The sequence below is a fragment of the Orcinus orca genome, chromosome 3 (assembly GCF_937001465.1).
Source record: "Orcinus orca chromosome 3, mOrcOrc1.1, whole genome shotgun sequence".
NCBI classification, from domain to species: domain Eukaryota; kingdom Metazoa; phylum Chordata; class Mammalia; order Artiodactyla; family Delphinidae; genus Orcinus; species Orcinus orca.
The window spans coordinates 6,191,252-6,209,241 of NC_064561.1; the positions used below are offsets into that span (position 1 = coordinate 6,191,252).

A 17,990-nucleotide genomic window follows, 5' to 3' on the forward strand; every position below is an offset into this window, starting at 1 on the left:
GAGCTATACTTACATGATCACTAATCAAACATTTCTGTGACTTTCCTGGTGGTCCAGTGGTCAAGACTCCGCACTCCCAATGCAGGGGGCCTGAGTCTGATCCCTGTTCAGGAAACTAGATCCCTCATGCCGCAACGAAGATCCCACGTGCCACAACTAAGACCCGCGCGGCCAAATAAATAAATAAATAATTTAAAACAAAACACGTTTATTGCCCACTGGGGACACAGCAGCGACTGCCACAGACACAGCCCCTGCCCTCACACGGCTGATGTTCTGTTGGTGGGGGACAGAAACTAAATAGGATTGTGAAAATTTAAAAGAGGAAACCTTAACTAAAACTGGAGTCAGGAAGTCTTGCAGAGGGAGCTCTTATGCTCTGCCACTCCTCAGTTACCCCAAACAGGAAGACATCAATTACAGACCCCAACCAGAAGAGATGTACGTACCCTGTACTCCCAAACAGTAACTGCAATTACTTTACTAAAACTGGAGAAGAGATTTTCTTCCCTCCCAGCAACAAGCCCAGCCAATGGAAACACCACAACTTAGCCAATGAGAAGCTGCCCTCACCTGAACGCTTACTTTCCTCCAAATTAACTTTCATTTCACTATTGTCCGTGACTTCTTGTCTCACCGTCTTTTCTATAAAAGGCTTCCATTTTGTACAACCTCTGGGAGTATCTCTGCTTGACAGATGAGATGCTGCTTGATTCATGAATCTTTTAATAAAGGCAATTAGACCTTCACACTTAGTAGAAGTTTGTTTTTTAACAGGATCGAGAAAGAAATGCATACTTTAATGTCAAGTAGGGATAAATCCTTGGGGTGGGGGATGGAATAAAACAGGATAAGGGGACAGAGAAGGCGAGACAGTCTGACACCGAGTAAGGATTTACGAATATTTGTTAAAGACTTAATGACAGACAGTGGGTGGTTGATTTAGTATGTGTTTAGGTCAACGATCTAGTCATACTCCAAAGATTCCATAAGGTGAGTTTCTCCCGTTTTACAGAGGGAGAAAACTGCAACCCAGAGAGGAGAGGAGACCTCTAAGCTAAAAAAGTCCCCACTCAGATGTTCCCCCAGAAACTGCCATTTCTGGGGGCAGCGGGCGTGGGGGTGGGGGTGGGCGGCCCGCAGAGCAGCGCGCATTGACCTATGACGTCATCGGGACGGTAAATAGCGTAACACTACCTGGACGTAGCCCCATTTCCCCTCCCGGACAGGTCCTCTGCTGGTCCGGTACTGCCTGAATCAAACCCCTCATTGGCTACTCTTTCCGTCAATCCGTTTCATTCTTCCAGTTTTTCCGCCCCGCCTTCCAGATCTCGCCTGTGATAGGCTGGCGAGGCCGTCACTTCATAAAGGTCCGCATTCCTTCCGCCTTTCTCCAGGAGACCGAGAGAGAAGAAGGTGGATCTCCGGCGGCGCCCACCCCGGGGGCTCTGCTTCCGCCTCTTATTGGCTTCTCTGGGTGCCGGTCGCTACGCCATCCATCGCTGATTGGCCATCCGGCCGCCACTCTGCGCGGCGCCGGCTCCGCCCCCGTCGGGTGTTTGTGGTGGGGCTGCGAACTCGCCAATCCCGCCGGAAGCGCCAGGACAATGGGGACTCGGGACGACGAGTACGACTACCTATTCAAAGGTGCGGTTGGTGGGGCACAGACGGGCGAGCGGGCGGCGGCTTGGCGCCGGGCAAGCACCCAGGCTGCGCTCCAGGCCTCTGGGCCCAGGCCGGAGCCCGAGGCTTGGGGCCTGGCAGGCCAGGCAGCCGGGATGGCCAGTGCAGGCCGGGCTTGGTCAAGTTCGGGCCGGGATGCGCAGCCATGCGGGGCAGGCTGTCCAGAGAGGTTTGGGGGCCCGGGATGCTCCGAGGCGGGGCCAGGGCCCAGGGGGGTGGGGCCCGGGGCAGTGGGAGAGGCCGTTAGGGGCGGGGCATTCAGAGGGGGCGGGGCCGCCCCAGCATTTGGCGGGCCGGGCTGGGTGGAAAGCTTCCTTCGTGATGGGGGCGTGTCCGTCAGAGGCGGGGCTAGGATGTGGTGGGCGTGTCCAATAAGTGGGCTAGGGTGGGCGGGTGGGGGTGGTGCTGTCATGGAGTAGGAGGAGCCAGTCTTGATTGGTGGCAGTGCATCTGGGGGCGGAGCCCTGGAAGGGAGGGGCGGACAATGGGGGTTGAGGTGCGTGTGTGGCAGGGGTGGGGGCGTTTACCCTGGATTGGGGAGCAGAGTCGGAATTGCGTGTAGGGGCACCTGGGGTGGTGGCGGGGGACTGTGTGTGCTGAACCCAGGCCTGGTGGTTAACAGCAATAATTATGTCTTAACTCTTAGAGCTCTTGAGAGCGCTGTCCAAGCACCTGCACTTTTCTAAGCACTTTACACACATGAATTCATTGAAATCCTCACCACAACCCTGTGAGATCCATATTATCCAGCATCTCTCTTTATGGACCTGGAAACTGGAGGGACAGTTTAAGTATTAAAGCAAGATTTGAACCCAGACCACTCAAGGAGTGTATCTGGGGGGGCTTGTGGCCAAGATCTGGGACTGGGGTTGTCAGACGGGCTCCTCCAACCTGCTGGAGGATCTTCCCTGCCAAGGCAACAGAGGACTCTAGGAGCCTCAAGTAAGGCCTAGGAAGGTCAGGCAGCTTAGGGGTCACTGACTTTCCAGTACCTTCTGTGTCCACCTAGGCTTTGGCCAGGTCCTGTGCTGCTGTGCTGGGCTCCCTGGCTGGCATTGGTCACCCTTGAGAGCTAACCCCTGGATGCACACAGGACACTTTTGCCATGCTGCCTGCTGCGTGAGGGTGTGCTTCCCATGCCAGCCATTGACATCTTTCCCTTGTTGGGGGAGCTTGGCCATCCCTGGGAGTGTGGCCTGTGTGACACTGTGTGTCTATGGTATTATCCCTGGTTGGGTCTGGGGTTCTGGGGACCTTGGGAATGTAGAAAATGGGATGGAGCACTTCCTACCTGGGATATCCACGTGGTAAAAGGTTTCTGGGCAGAACGAGTCCCCATGCAAAGGTCCGGAGTTGTCACACAGCACCATGGGCTCGAGGAGCTGCCTGCAGGCTGATACGTTGCTGCCAAGTGAGGCTGTGTGGTCGGCAGGCATTGGGCCCAGGCCCTTGTGCCGACTGAACCTTGGGGTCTCACTTTAGAGGCAGAGGAAGCTCTGTCAGGGCCTTGGGGACGGGTGATAGGTGGACTGGACGCCAGTCCTGCTGCAGCTGGTGCCTGTCTCTACCCAGCCCACCCTGAGGCAGCTGCTCCCCAGGTCCTGGCTGGCACCCACCTGGATGTGTTACTACAAGGGCAGGGGGCGTTCTTCCCAGTGTTTCCGTGGTCATTCCCCACTTGTTATTTTCAGCCGTTTGCTGTTGTAAATAACCCAGCTCCAAGTGTTTGCACGAGTCATCGTTTGCCCTTTGGGTTATTTCCTTGAAGTATGTTCCCAGAAGTCCAGTTATTGGGTCAGGGGCAAGGGAGCAGGCTGTGCGCTTCTCAGGATTCATCTCCGGAGTCCTCTTCCTGGAAACACTAGTACCACAGCTGGTGTGGGGGGGGCGGGGGCGGTGCCTGCCTGCCCCGCTGCTCTCTCCCACTGGGCTCCTTTTCTGAGTAGAGCAGGTGCCCTGCTGACTGTCTCAAGCCAGGTCAGAAGCGAAAGTGTAATTCACAAGGTCAGTGTTTACCAAACGGGTCCTCTGAGACCTCACCTTCACATGTAAAGCCTTGTTGGAGGACCCTCTATTATGTTTTAATATTTGTTTGTTTGTTTTTATAAATTTATTTTTAATTTTTATCTGTGTTGCGTCTTTGTTGCTGTGCACATGCGGGCTTTCTTTAGTTGCGGCGAGCGGGGGCTACTCTTCGATACAGTGCGCGTGCTTCTCATTGCAGTGGCTTCTCTTGTTGTGGAGCACAGGCTCTAGGTGCATGGGCTTCAGTAGTTGTGGCACACAGGCTCAGTAGTTGTGGTGCATGGGCTTAGTTGCTCTGCGGCATGTGGGATCTTCCCAGACCAGGGCTTGAACCTGTGTCCCCTGCACTGGCAGGTGGATTCTTAACCACTGCGCCACCAGGGAAGTCCCCTAATATTTGTTTTTAAATCCACTCAGTTTTTGTCTCACTTAAATAGGAAAAGGAAATTCTTTCTGACTCATGGAAGGAAGGAAGCCAGCAGGTAGGCAGGCCGCCACCATGGCATCACTGGCCATAAATATGGCAGGTAGACTGAAACGTGAATACACTGCACCCCACAGACCCTCCTGAGACCCCGTGGCCTGCAGAGGGTCAGGCCTAGGCAGTACAGAGGTGTCCAGGACACAGCTGTGCCAGAAGGGTTGACAAGGACCAGAAGGGTTGACAAGGACCGGTACTCTCACCGTACATCTCCCCAGCCCTGCTGCCTGGTGCGGGGATTCCTTCAGGAGTGGAGGGGGGCTGTGATCCTCTCATCCCCCATCCCGTGCCCAGCCTCCCCCAGGCTTCAGTCACCTTCCCCAGGCCCTGCCCTGGGCACAGAGGGGCCACACCTCTCACGTGGGACGCTGGCTGCCCCCTCTCCAGCCTTCCCACCACTGACTTGCTTTTTTTGGCAGCCACGTCACAGGTTGGCTCTCCTGACCCCCCAGCAGAGGCCAGCAGATCCCTGTGGGTGTTCCACCCCCCCCCCCCACAGTCCCCGTGTGGCTTGTTTTCCTCCCTGCTCATCCCCAGCCCCGCCAGGAGTGAGGCTGTTTATTTGCACCTAATTATAGATCCTCACATTTATCCTGCTAACATTTTATCCTTTTCAGCGAGGGGCCATTTTCCCAGCCTGCCGATCAATCCCCGGGGGCGCCCCAAACTCTCCTCTGATGGACTGGGCGGCAGGGGCCACAGTGCGAGCAGCTAGGTCCCCAAGGGCCACCAAGGCCTTCCCAGAGCTCCCACCACTCACTCACTCCCAGGGAACAGGCCGGCCCCAGTGCTCACCAGGTGCTCCCGAGGCAGCCTCCTGGCTCTCCAGCCTGAGCAGACCTCACACCTGGCCGGCTGGTCTGGGACCCGAGCACACCAGCTCCCCCCATTATGAATGGTGGCCCTGCCTGTGCCCCGGTTTGGGGCACCTGTCCTCTGCTCTCTGATTCCCCCGGGGAATAGCTCCTGGGGGGAGGGGTGGAGCCCTGCTCTGCCTGGAGTCGGGGAGCCGAGCGCCCCCAATGGCCACTCGGTGACCTGAGTGTCAGAATGGGGGCCCCAGATGTGCCACGCTGTTGTGGGGCGGGCCAGAGGACCAAGGGCTTCCAGGAGCTGCCAGCTCTTTGTTTTTGCCAACTGGGCTTGCCTGCTCTGCCAGCCAACTGGTGTGCCCAGGGGGACCGTGTCCCGGCCAGTGATGCCACCAACTCCTGTGGAAATGCTGGGGGCTGCGTCCTCAAGGGCCCTTTCTTTCCCGGAGACAACAGATGACTTGTATCTTCGACAATGCCATTCTCATTCCCAGCCTGCACACGGGACCAGCCCGGCCGCTGCCCTGCTGGCCACTTCTGCATTGGGCACCGCGTGCCAGGGACCGCGGGGGCAGCCCCGCCTCCCCGCCATTTGTCCGGGCAGCGGCTGGTGGCCGTTGTTCTGCTCTGGCCTCCACTGTTCTCACTGGGTGACCTTGGGCCAGGGAACTTGGTCACTCTGTATTGAGTGTCTCCAACTGTACACGATAACATGAACATCTGTCGCTGGGGTGGCCCTGAGAGCTCCGTAACAAAGCCTTTAGGGCTGGGCCCGGCCTGAGGGGCTGAGGAGGTGGTTGGCTGGGCCGGGGCAGAACCCCGATGTGGCAAAGGGGATCCCGAGGCTGGACAGCTGGACAGGGCAGGAAGGGAGTGAGAGGGTGGGGAGGATACAGGCAAGGGCCCAAAAGGACCCTCCTCCTCATTTCCTGTTCTGTTCCTGAGGATATGAGAAGTATGTACAGACCTCCCTGGCTTTGGCCAGCTTCCTGCAGCCGCCGTGGGCACGAGGTGATGGGGTGAGAGTGTGGACAGTCAGTCCAGTCATGGCCCCACTGGCATGGCTGGGCGCCCTTGACCCTCAGCCCCAGGCCCATGTCCATTCACCTCTTTCCACCTTTCTCTGAAGTCAACTTGGCATTCTTATGCTGGGTGCCCCCAGTGTCAGGGGAGGACGCTGACACTGTCATCACAGATGTTGTGGGCTAGGCCACGTGGTGGTTTGGGAGAAGAGGAGAAGCCTGCACCCAGGGATTCTGAAGGACAAATAGGAGTTTGCTAGCTACTCTAGGGGTTCAGGATACCCCAGATGGTGGGAGAGGAGGAAGCTGAACCCAGACCCCTGAGCTCAGCCCTGGATCCAGAAAACCTGCGTTCACATCCTGCTGGACCACTCTCCAGCTGGGTGGCCCTGGGCAAGCTGCTGCTCGCTGCACTTGGTTGGGGGATGGGAGTGAGCCTGCAGTCATGCACGGACTCGGACCCCAGCTCTGCCTCTGGTGACCACGTGCCTTAAGCTGGTCATTCCCCCGTCTGCACCTCAGTTTCTCATCTGTAAAATGGGTCATGTGATGCATATGTGAGATGATGGCACGGGACGTTCTTCCTGTTCTTGTTGTTCTTGGCTCTAAAGCAGCCTGTCCAGAGAGGGTGCTGGGTCCTGGGGGCTGCCTGGCCCGCCCCCTCCTTACTTGTGGCCCAAGGATGGTGACCTGGCCATCTTCCAGTGTCGGAGGAGGTGGGCCTGGGAAGCTCCGCCAGCCACTTTGGCGTTTGTTCATTCGACAGGCATTGCTCAGGTGCGTCCCGTGCGCCGGGCAGTGCACCAGGTCCTGGGGATACAGCAGGGAACCAGACTGTCTGAGATGGCTGCCCTCGAGGCAGAATGACAAAAAAAAATCTATAAGGGAAACCTGGTGAGTGTGAGAGGGTAGGGAGAGCTATGGGGGAAAGGTAGGGAAGGGGAATGGGGAGTGTTGGGGGGAGTGGGTTTTGGGGTTTTTTAAAATATATATATATATATTTATTTATTTATTTGGCTGTGCCGGGTTTTAGTTGCGGCGTGCGGGATCTTTAGTTGCGGCATGCCGGCTCGTAGTTGCAGCACGCGGGATCTAGTTCCCCGACCAGGGATCGAACCTGGGCCCCCTGCGGTGGAAGTGTGGAGTCTTAACTACTGGACCGCCAGCGAAGTCCTGGAAGGGGGGTTTTAAGAGGATGGCTGCAGGGAGCCTCCTCGATCAAGTGCCATCCGAGGGGCCACACAGAGGAGATGAGGGCAGGAACCTGGTGGGTACCCAGGAAAGAACACTCCAGGCAAAGGGTAGCGTTGCAGGGAGGCCTGTGTGTCTGGAGCAGAGTGAGCGAGGGAGAGAGAGGCAGGAGGTGAGGGCAGGGAGGGGACGGGGCAGGTCATGCATGGCCCTGTGGGCTGCCAGGAGGACTTTGGAGGTGGGAGCCCTGGAAGGCTGTAGGCAGAGGAGGGATGGGACCCACGCAGGGTGCTCACAGGCACCCTCTGGCGGCCAAGAGGAAAACAGCCTGTTGGCTGAAGCTGAGAGTAAATGTAAGGGCGGGCACTAGGGAGGAGGCTGTCACAGCAACAGGGAGTGACGGGAGTGATGATGGCCTGGGGTCGGGGAGCAGTGAAAGTGGTAAGAAGCAGCAGGAATCTGAACACGTACATGTAGAAGTTCTCATCAAGGAAAAACTTTACATCGGGGCCTTGGGTGACCAAGTCTGCAGCCCCCGTGGCTCCCCACGAGCCAGAGCCACCCTGGGGTACCAGAGCCTAAGGCCCACACTTGGGGGTCCCTGTGGTTTCCAGCTGGGACGTCCGGAAAGAAAGGCTGTTTCTTCTGCGCCGCACACACACCTATGCACACACTGACACGAGTCCCCATTGTGTCCTGGGTCTGAGCACAGCCCTCCAGGCCCGGGCCCCTCCAGGACCCTCCAGCCTAGAGCTTGGAGCAGCTGGGCCCCTAGAGGCAGGGCTTCTTCAGGTGGGGGCAGGAAGCTCAATAAAGGGAGGGATGGAGGGAAAGACCCGCCTATGCCTGCCCTGCTCTGCCCTGCGCTGCTCAGGAGGGCCCTTGTTCCCACCTCCCTGCAGGACGATCTGACCCCCCCACCCCCGCCCCGTCTTAGCGTACGAGATGCTGGCTGAGTTCTGATCCCAGGCATTCCCGTGTGCCCCTCCCCGAGGTGGCTCTTGTTACTGTCTCCCTTTTCACACCTGTGGAAAAGGCAGCCCAGAGACGTTAAGTGACTTGCCCAAGGTCACCCAGCCCTGGGGCTTTCTCAGGCATGCCTGGCTGCCCAGGTCACCAGGGCACTGTGGAGGTTTGGGAGTTGATGGATCCCCAAGCTGCCTTCTGCCGGGATGCCTGGATCCCGTGTCCCATCAGAGCAGGGGCAACCCTGCTCTGAAGGACCCTATTCGCTTCTGTACCAGGAAGCGTGGTTCCTCGGGCCAGTGGCCCCAGGACAGCTCCAACTCTGCCCCGTCACTGGCTGTCGCGTGTCTGCAGCACCCGGGGCGCCACTGTGAAGGTTCTGTGGGTGGACGTGGGCAGCGCGTGGGGTCTTGGCTCGGGGGCGCTGCCCCCCTCTGACCCTGGGAGGCTCACTCGTATCCCTCCCCGCCCCCACAGTGGTGCTCATCGGGGACTCGGGCGTGGGGAAGAGCAACCTGCTGTCGCGCTTCACCCGCAACGAGTTCAACCTGGAGAGCAAGAGCACGATCGGCGTGGAGTTCGCCACCCGCAGCATCCAGGTGGACGGCAAGACCATCAAGGCACAGATCTGGGACACCGCCGGCCAGGAGCGCTACCGCGCCATCACCTCGGCGTGAGTGGCGGGGCCGGGGAGGCCGAGGGCCCCAAGAGATGGGTAGGAGTTGGGCTGGGGGTGGGGGCGGAGGAAGGGGAGAGCACAGACCTGAGAGCAGGGGGCGCAGGGTGGAGGGACAAGACCCCCAGGAGCTGTGGGACCCTCTGAAAGGCCAGTGCCCAGGCTTGGTCAGGCTGTGACCCCAGGTGGGCATGTCCCACAGCCCCTCTACCCCTGGCGTCCCACTGAGGCACTGCAGTGTTGCCGGGTGCTGGCTACACGGTGAGGGCTGTTATCAGGCTCTGCCCGCTCCCCAGCCTGCCTGCTCGGCCCGCCCTGCCCAGCCGTGTTCCCAGCCTTCCTTTTCCAGATGCAGCTCTGGCACCCCTGGCCCTCCTGTGGCCACCCCACCATCAGGACCCCCTCGACTGCCTCTTCCCTGACCCTCCCAACTCCTGGCCCTTCCCTGTCGGTCACTTGCTGTCTTCTGGAATCCCTCCACCGGGGCCTGGTCACCTTCTCGGCTCCTCGATCCCTTGGAGTGGATGTGCGTCCATCCATTTCCTTGGTGCTCTGGGCGGGCAGGGCCACGGCAGGCATTAGAGCTTCTGCCCTTTCCCTGCATAGTCACTGTTTTCCTCCTCCCCTTTTGATGGCTGACCCCGTGGGTGTCTTCTGATCCCAGATCCCAAACCTCCCTCCTTAGGCCTCCCCATTCCTGAGCTGAATCTGGGGAGTGGAGCTGGGGCCTCAGGACACGCACCCCTCCCTCGAGGCCCTGATGGCCACCCCTCGGGCCAAGGAGCCACTGCCCACAGAGACTGGGGGGCCCCCAGGGACACGGGCTCGGCTCACACCTGGGCCCTGCCCCCATCCCTGCAGGTACTACCGTGGTGCCGTGGGTGCGCTGCTGGTGTATGATATCGCCAAGCACCTGACTTACGAGAACGTGGAGCGCTGGCTGAAGGAGCTGCGGGACCACGCCGACAGCAACATCGTCATCATGCTGGTGGGCAACAAGAGCGACCTGCGCCACTTGCGGGCCGTGCCCACGGATGAGGCCCGCGCCTTCGCAGGTGAGCGCACGCCGGGCCAGAGGGCATGGCCAGAGGGCTGCTAGGTGTCAGTCCGGGCCATCTGCTCTGGCCAGGGCCTCTAGGTGCCACACTTCTGAGAACAAGACTCTGACTGAAGCATCCGAGAAGCATCTGGAATGCAGGCAGCTCCCCTGCACCAGGTGCATCTTCCCTGGCCGTGCCCATGGCTGCAGGGGTGGGCATCTCCATCCTACCCCTTCGGCCCCAGCCCTTCATTTCCTGGGCCAGGTGAGCGGACAGGCAGCCACGGCCCCCAAGAGGAGGGTATAGGGGACCACCCTCCCCCGCCTCCACCAGCTGACTCACCTGGGCAAATATTCTCTCTTTCAGAAAAGAACAACTTGTCCTTCATTGAGACCTCAGCCTTGGATTCCACCAACGTAGAGGAAGCTTTCAAGAACATTCTCACAGGTGGTCACAGGGCCCAGCTGGGATCACAGAGGGTGGGCGTGGGAAGGGCACCAGCCACACGGGTCATGTGCTCCAGAACGCAGCCCCTGAACCTACCTTCCTTCCTTAAAACTGCTGTTCAGTCTGGACACGAGGACAGACAGGGCACCTTGCACAGCGTGAGGCCAGATCCCACCCCTGCTGGCACTCAGGGCACAGAGACCCTCTCAGCCCAGCTCCCGTAGATGGGCCCTGCCATGGCTTCACTAGAGAACAGCCCACAGGGTCAGCTGGGGAGGCAGGTGGCCTCAGGGTCCCAGAGCCGCTGGGCTTCTGGGAGTTTCTCCTGAGGGAGGAGGGCCTCTGATCTTAAAGAATGCGATACCTGTGCTGGGAGTTACATCTGCAAACAGATATGGGTCCTTCCCTTGCTGAGTACACAGCCAGCATTGGGGATGGGCAGGGAGCCTCCAGGAGCCCAGCCCATGGCATGGCTCCCCCTGACGTGATGGGGGCGCACAGGGCACAGTGGGAGCCTTTGGAAGGGGTTCCAACTCAGCATCCAGGGCGCTACCGTGAGGAGGTGACATCCACATGAGTCCCGTGGGAGGGGGAGGTAACCGAGATTGGGGGCACACAGTGCATTCACCCTGTGTCGTTCTCCCCACCCCCGCCCACCGCAGAGATCTACCGCATCGTGTCACAGAAGCAGATCGCGGACCGCGCAGCGCACGACGAGTCCCCCGGAAACAACGTGGTGGACATCAGCGTGCCACCCACCACCGACGGACAGAAACCCAACAAGCTGCAGTGCTGCCAGAACCTGTGACCGCCCCGCGCCTGGTCTCAGCGTGCGTGCACGTCCTCATCCTCCGCCCACCCCTCACTGCCCTGTCCTCCCTGCCCACCCCCTCCGCCCCTCTGTGACTGGCTCCTGCCCTCCCATCGAGCTCCGCACGAAGAACAGGAGTTGAACGGCATCTCCTGTCCCGCCCAAGGAAAGCTAGAAGCCCCGGCTGCTGCACCTGCTGTCCTTGGGTCCCAGTGGGCATCTCAGCGGGGCGGGGAGGGGAGGGTGGCAGGATGGACCGGGCCGGCCAGAGGCCAAGAGGATGGGCACACCGAGCAGGCTTCTCCAGTTTTCCACGGTAGCCTCCGGGGAGCCATCGCCGCCCTCCCTCTCTGGCCAGCTGGCCCAGCTGGCCCCTGGTCCCCACCCAGAGCCCCATTCCAGGCTGAAGCCCGAGGAGCAAGGCGCCAGGGGCCAGGCAGACGGACACTCTTGGCTCTTGGCATCCCGCTCCCCCGCGCGCAGCCAGCAGCGCACATGCCTTCGACCTCTCCCGTGCGTGCGCAACTCCAGCTCCTGCCTGTAGATTTATGCTGGGAGAAGACCCTCTCCCCACCTTACCCTCCTTTTTGCACGCGGCGCGCTCTCCACCCACCACCCCCTCCCTGTGCCCTTCTCTCTGTCTTGTCTCCCTGTCTGGTCAGGAACCTGTTTGCAAGTGAAGCAATATCTCCGTGTTTTGTATATACAACCGCTCTTGTAGCCTTTGGTTTTTTTGTTATTGTAGAGAAACACAGATTCTTTATACACTTTGTAAGATTTATGCCAAACCCTAGCTCTCGATCTCTTATTCTTCCTGTGGCCCCTGCACTGTTGTCCCGATGCCTCGTTTCTCTCGCCCGGTTACTAAAATGTATAATCCGACTTCCTGTACAGAAACCTGCCGCTGCGCCTTTGTCTTCTTTCTCTCCACCAGGCGGCGCTCCCGAGCCAGGGTCCGTCGCTGCAAGCTCCAGCAGCCCTGGCTCAGCCCCACCCCCCACCCCCGCCCCGCGGACAACGCGGAGCACCCTGAGCTGACCACGGGGGTCCTGGGGTGGGTGAGGGTGTTGTTGGGTGGACCTTCTTCTTGCTGCCCGTGTGGCAGGGAGGAAGGGAAGGCGAGGGCTTGGGCAGGTAAACTCCCTGGCCCTAGGACAGCCAGCCCTAAGACCAGAGGGTGCCCCTTGGGAAGGGGTGGGCTGTGCCCGCTGCTCCCTGTTCTCAGCCCCCCCGGTTGGGTTCACTGCTTTCATCCACTGCCCACCCACCTAGCCACCACCTCACCTGTCACCTTGCCCAGGGAGGTTGGCGATGCCAGTCCCACCCCTGCTCCCTCCATCCCAGACTGACCTATGAGGAGGGCCCACGGTGGGGGGGGGGGGGACACTGGTGATAGAGGAGAAGCGCACAGGCCGGGGGGCAACTGTTGCTCTGCCCCTCCTCAGGACCCAGCTTCTCCCGCTGGTCTGGGTGGCAGGGCTGGCTTGAGGGCCACTTGCCACTGCAGAGGAGGCTTATAGCCATCCCCCCAGGCCTATATGGGCCCTCCACCCTACCCTGCACTGATCACATGACCCAATGTGTGTTTCCTCTCACCTGAGTTCCGGCAGCTGTTCTAGAAGCTCCAGCCTCTGGCTAAAGCCACTTGTGACCTTGACCCCTAGGAGAGCCACCAGAGAGGGGGATGCACGCCCTCCAGGCACTGGCTGCCCTGCCTGGAGGGATGGGCGAGCCCAGATACATCTCTCCCTAGGAGCTCAGAGCCACAGGGAATGTTCCGAAAAGGGGGGTGGAGTAAGTCAGGGTGTGTGGTCCAGGCCAAAGGGGTATCCTGGGCCAAGGACGTTGGTGGGAGAGCTGGGGGTCTGGTGGGAGCCGTTCATAACAGCCCTTGGGGGCGCTGACTCCCCTGGGTTTGGACAGGGCAGGGCCTGGAGAGGGTGGGTGGTGGAAGGTCGGGAGGGCCAGGAAAAGTGGTGAGGCACCCTGAAGGGTTTCAAGCAGCCAGAAGATGAAATCTGGGACTTCCCTGGTAGTCCGGTGGTTAGGACTCTGCGCTTCCACTGCAGGGGGCACGGGTTCATCCCTGGTTAGGGGAACTAAGATCCCGGATGCCCTGCAGCGTAGCCAAAAAAAAATCAAACCTTTCTGGAGCCTCTGTGATTGGCCAGCCCTGGGGCACATACCTGAGAACAAGAATGATGTGACCCTGTGCCCTTGGGGGTCACAGTACAGCGATGTTGTTTCAATTACTCTACATTCAGTGATTTACTAAGCACAGCGTGTTCTCTCTGTGCCAGGCACTTTTTAAAAAATATATAAATTTATTTTATTTACTTTTGGCTGCGTTGGGTCTTCATTGCTGCACACGGGCTTTCTCTTGTTGCGGTGAGTGGGGGCTTCTCATCGCAGTGGCTTCTCTTGTTGCGGAGCACGGACTCTAGGCGCGCGGGCTTCAGTAGTTGTGGCTCGTGGGCTCTACAGCGCAGACTCAGTAGCTGTGGCGCAAGGGCTTAATTGCTCCACGGCATGTGGGATCTTCCTTGGATCTCGCCACCAGAGAAGCCCCGGGAACCAGGTTTTTCACCGTCACAGAAGGACTTTAGAAACATGTAAAGCGGCTGGAATAAACCTTGGTGTTGAATTCGAATTAGAGATATTGGTGTGCACTCATGCGTTTAAAGACATAAGATAATATGGGGACATATTGTAACATATTACAATGAGAGAAGCAAGAAATAATGATACTGGCCTTCCCTGGTGGCGCAGAGGTTAGGAATCCGCCTGCCAATACAGGGGACACGGGTTCGAGCCCTGGTCCGGGAAGATCCCACATGACACGGAGCAACTAAGCCCGTGCGCCACAGCTGCTGAGCCTGCGCTCTAGAGCCCCGTGAGGCACAACTACTGAAGCCTGCATGCCTAGAGCCCGTGCCTAGAGCAACAAGAGAAGCCACCGCAATGAGAAGCCTGCGCACCACAAAGAAGAGTAGTCCCCGCTAGCCGCAACTAGAGAAAGCCTGCGCGCAGCAACGAAGACCCAAGCAGCCAAAAATAAATAAATAAATTTGTTTAAAAAAAAAAAAAACTTAAAAAAAAAAAGAAATAATGATACTGTGGTAGCAATGAGCCCACCTGGCACCCAGATCTTGGTTTCTAAATATTATTCCCCACTAAACAGAAGGAAAGCTCCTTGGAGAAAGGGTGGAGTCCAGAGCTGGGCCGGTAAAATTTCAAGAAAAAACCACTCTGGAACATCTTGTTGAGCCAATAAGGAAGGAAGTGCCAAAGATGGAATTAGAAAACAATCATCATTTAGCAACCATTATCTGATAGAAGAGACAGACCTGGTGGACACCTCCGTGCCACTCCCTTTTTCCTGCCTTCATTGAGGATGTGCTGCCTGGAGCCACAGCAGCCATCTAGCTACATGAGAAAAAGGCCAAGAGAATCTAGGTCATTAACCCTAATATCATTTGACCAAATCAATGCCAGCAGCCATCCTCCTCCAGAATTCTTGTAAATAAAAATAAAACCCTCTTTGCTAACAACAGCAACAAAATTTAATTCAGGCAAGAATCATCAATGAATATTAAATCTGGTGGGTGAAGGTCTGTTGAGGAGCAGATATTTAATCAGTTTCATGGTATTTTCCAATAAGGCACTTACTGATAAGTGCAACATGAACTCATGCTGGAGAAACCTGGAAGACACCATTTAATTAATTAATTAATTTAAAAATATATATATTTTTTTGATGTGGACCATTTTTATTTTTATTTTATTTATTTATTTTTGGCTGCGCTGGGTCTTCCTTGTTGCGTGCGCACTTTGTCTAGCTGCGGCAAGCGGGGTCTACTCTTCGTTGCAGTGCGTGGGCTTCTCAGTGCGTTGGCTGAGCACGGGCTCTAGGCACGCGGGCTTCAGTAGTTGTGGCTCGTGGGCTCTAGAGCGCAGGCTCAGTAGCTGTGGCGCACGGGCTTTGTTGCTCCGTGGCATGTGGGAACTTCCCGGACCAGGGCTTGAACCCTTGTCCTCTGCATTGGCAGGTGGATTCTTAACCACTGCGGATGTGGACCATTTTTAAAGCCCTTATTGAATTTGTTACAATATTGCTTCGTTTTATGTTTTGGTTTTTTGGTCGCCAGGCATGTGAGATCTTAGCTCCCCGACCAGGGATGGAACCCACACCCCCTGCATTGGAAGGGAAAGTCTTAACAACTGGACCTCAGGGGAAGTCCCTGGAAGACACCGTTTTAACATAATCAGGTTAATATAATTAGGGTAGGTTATAAGTAGTGGAAGAAATCAACATTCTTTGCCTCCTGATACATGCACTGAGAACACAACATCACTTCTGTGGTTTCTGTCCTAAATGCATGTCATGAGGAAATATTAAAGAAAAGCAAATTGAGAGGCTTTCTACAAAATAACTAGCCAGTAATCTCCAAAAATATCAAGGTCATAAAAGACAAGGAAAGAATGAGGAGTTGTTCCAGACTGCAGGAGACTGAATTAGACAGCAAAATACAACATGTGATCCTGGGACGGATGCTGGAGATTTAAAGAACTTTACTGAAACTCTGAATGGGATTTGGGAATTACCTGGTGATATTGGATCCATATAAATTTCCTGATTTTGAAGATCATACTGTGATTATGTGGAAGAATGTGCTTTACTTAAGAAATAAACTGGGGGGCTTCCCTGGTGGCACAGTGGTTGAGAGTCCACCTGCCGATGCAGGGGACACGGTTCGTGCCCCGGTCCGGGAAGATCCCACATGCCGCGGAGCGGCTGGGCCCGTGAGCCATGGCCATTGAGCCTACGCGTCCGGAGCCTGTGCTCCGCAATGGGAGAGGCCACAACAGTGAGAGGTCCGAGTACCCAAAAAAAAAAAAAAAAAAAAAAAAAAAAGAGGAATAAACTGGGACTTCTCTGGTGGTGCAGTGGTTAAGAATACGCCTGCCAATGCAGGGGAAACAGGTTCAAGCCCTGGTCCGGGAAGATTCCCCCATGCTGTGGAGCAACTAAGCCTGTGCGCCACAGCTACTGAGCCTGCGTTCTAGAGTCTGCAAGCTACAACTACTGAGCCCACGTGCCACAACTACTGAAGCCTGTGTGCTCTGCAACAAGAGAAGCCACTGCAATGAGAAGCCCGTGCACCGCAACGAAGAGTAGCCCCTGCTTGCCACAACTAGAGAAAGCCCAAGGGGAGCAATGAAGACACGATGCAGCCAAAAATAAAAATTGATTAATTAATAAATTTTAAAAAGTTAAGAAAACCAATCGGTTAAAAAAAAAAAAAAAGAAAGAAACACTAGGGACTTCACTGGTGGTCCAGTGATTAAGAATCGGCCTTCCAATGCAGGGGATGCGGGTTCGATCACTGGTCAGGGAACTAAGATCCCACATGCCTCGGGGCAACTAAGCCTGTGCACCTCAACTACTGAGCCCACTTGCCACAACTAGAGAGAAGCCCGCCTGCCTCAAAGAAAGAAAGAAACACTGAAGAATTAAGGGTTAATGAGACACCATGTGTGTATCTTATACTCAAAGGATTCAAAAATGTTAACAATTGGGGAATCTGGGCAAAGTGTTTATGGGAGCTCTTGCATTCTTTCTGCAACTTTTATGTAAATTTGACATTATTTTAAGATAAAAAATTAAAAACCCAAATGCACAAAGTTGAACATTTGATGCATTTTGATCTGCAATCATTATCCTTATTGAGGATCAAATTGTCCAGTTTGTGGACAATGGAAGCTTCTTATTGGCTCCCATTGACATTATCTCACCAGGTAATGTCTTTGATAACTCCCTTTCTGGTATATCAAGATGTGCCATTTTTGTCTGTACATTTCCTGCCCCTGACTCAGAATCAGATTTTTCCTCAGTGTTCCTGGCTTCTTTCAATTGGAAATGGTATTTAGAGACCACGATCTGGGCTTACGGGGTGCTTATTAAGAAGGTTGGTCTTTGTTTCAGACTTTTTTTCAGTGGACAGAGGTAGGAAATGTTTGCTTTTTATAAAGATAAAATATATCATGATACTCCCAATTCAAATTCAAGACCACAGGGTTTTTCTTTAATGTGATCAATCTTACATCTGTACCTCCTTCACTCCCTCTGAAAAGCTCAGTTCTTGACACCAACATAATCACTCCTTTTCTTTATCCCAGACTAAATGTGCAACAAGCTCAGAATAACAATTTTAACACCACCACCACCAATATAGTGGTATGTACAATCAAACTGTGGAGTTTTAAAGTCACTAGTTCATCTCTGCGTTGTTTTGTCACCAACTGGATACACAGGTTAATTTGTTTTATCTTATTTTTGTTTTTAGGGATATCTTATATTTAAAATTTTGTTTTAAAGTTATATAAAATATTTACATGGTTGTAAAGTCAGATATCCAAAACAAGGTACAGTTTTAAAAGTCTAGCTTCTATCTTTGTCCCTTCTATTTTACCCCTTCCCTCTATAGGTAACCTTTTAAAAACTGTTATGATTTATTGTTCCTTTTTTTTTTTTTTTTTGCGGTACGCGGGCCTCTCACTGTTGTGGCCTCTCCCGTTGCGGAGCACAGGCTCCGGACGCGCAGGCTCAGCGGCCGTGGCTCACGGGCCCAGCCGCTCCGCGGCATGTGGAATCTTCCCGGACCGGGGCACGAACCTGTGTCCCCTGCATCGGCAGGCGGACTCTCAACCACTGTGCCAGCAGGGAAGCCCTTATTGTTCCATTTTTGAAAAATGTAAGCTAGTACAGCACAGAAGAATTTGATTAAGGTAATTGAGCTGATCTACATATTCAATAAAGGCAGGGGAAGAAAGGA

General features: G+C 55.7%; 1 protein-coding gene across 1 annotated transcript; it reads left to right on the forward strand.

Moving 5' to 3' along the window:
- Positions 1 to 1,211: 1,211 nt before the first annotated feature.
- On the forward strand, positions 1,212 to 12,051 carry RAB11B (RAB11B, member RAS oncogene family). Its single transcript, XM_004277320.1, has 5 exons — positions 1,212 to 1,647; positions 8,658 to 8,853; positions 9,718 to 9,911; positions 10,263 to 10,343; positions 11,006 to 12,051. The coding sequence occupies exons 1-5, from the start codon at positions 1,608 to 1,610 to the stop codon at positions 11,149 to 11,151; spliced, it is 657 nt and encodes a 218-aa protein (XP_004277368.1). The 5' UTR covers positions 1,212 to 1,607; the 3' UTR covers positions 11,152 to 12,051.
- Positions 12,052 to 17,990: the final 5,939 nt, after the last annotated feature.

Bases quoted from the DNA above. Each gene is read 5' to 3' on its own strand.
- RAB11B (XM_004277320.1), top strand. From the start codon at position 1,608: ATGGGGACTCGGGACGACGAGTACGACTACCTATTCAAAG. The intron at 8,854-9,717 runs GTGAGTGGCGGG...CCATCCCTGCAG, and splicing joins TACCGCGCCATCACCTCGGC to GTACTACCGTGGTGCCGTGG. The intron at 9,912-10,262 runs GTGAGCGCACGC...TCTCTCTTTCAG, and splicing joins TGAGGCCCGCGCCTTCGCAG to AAAAGAACAACTTGTCCTTC.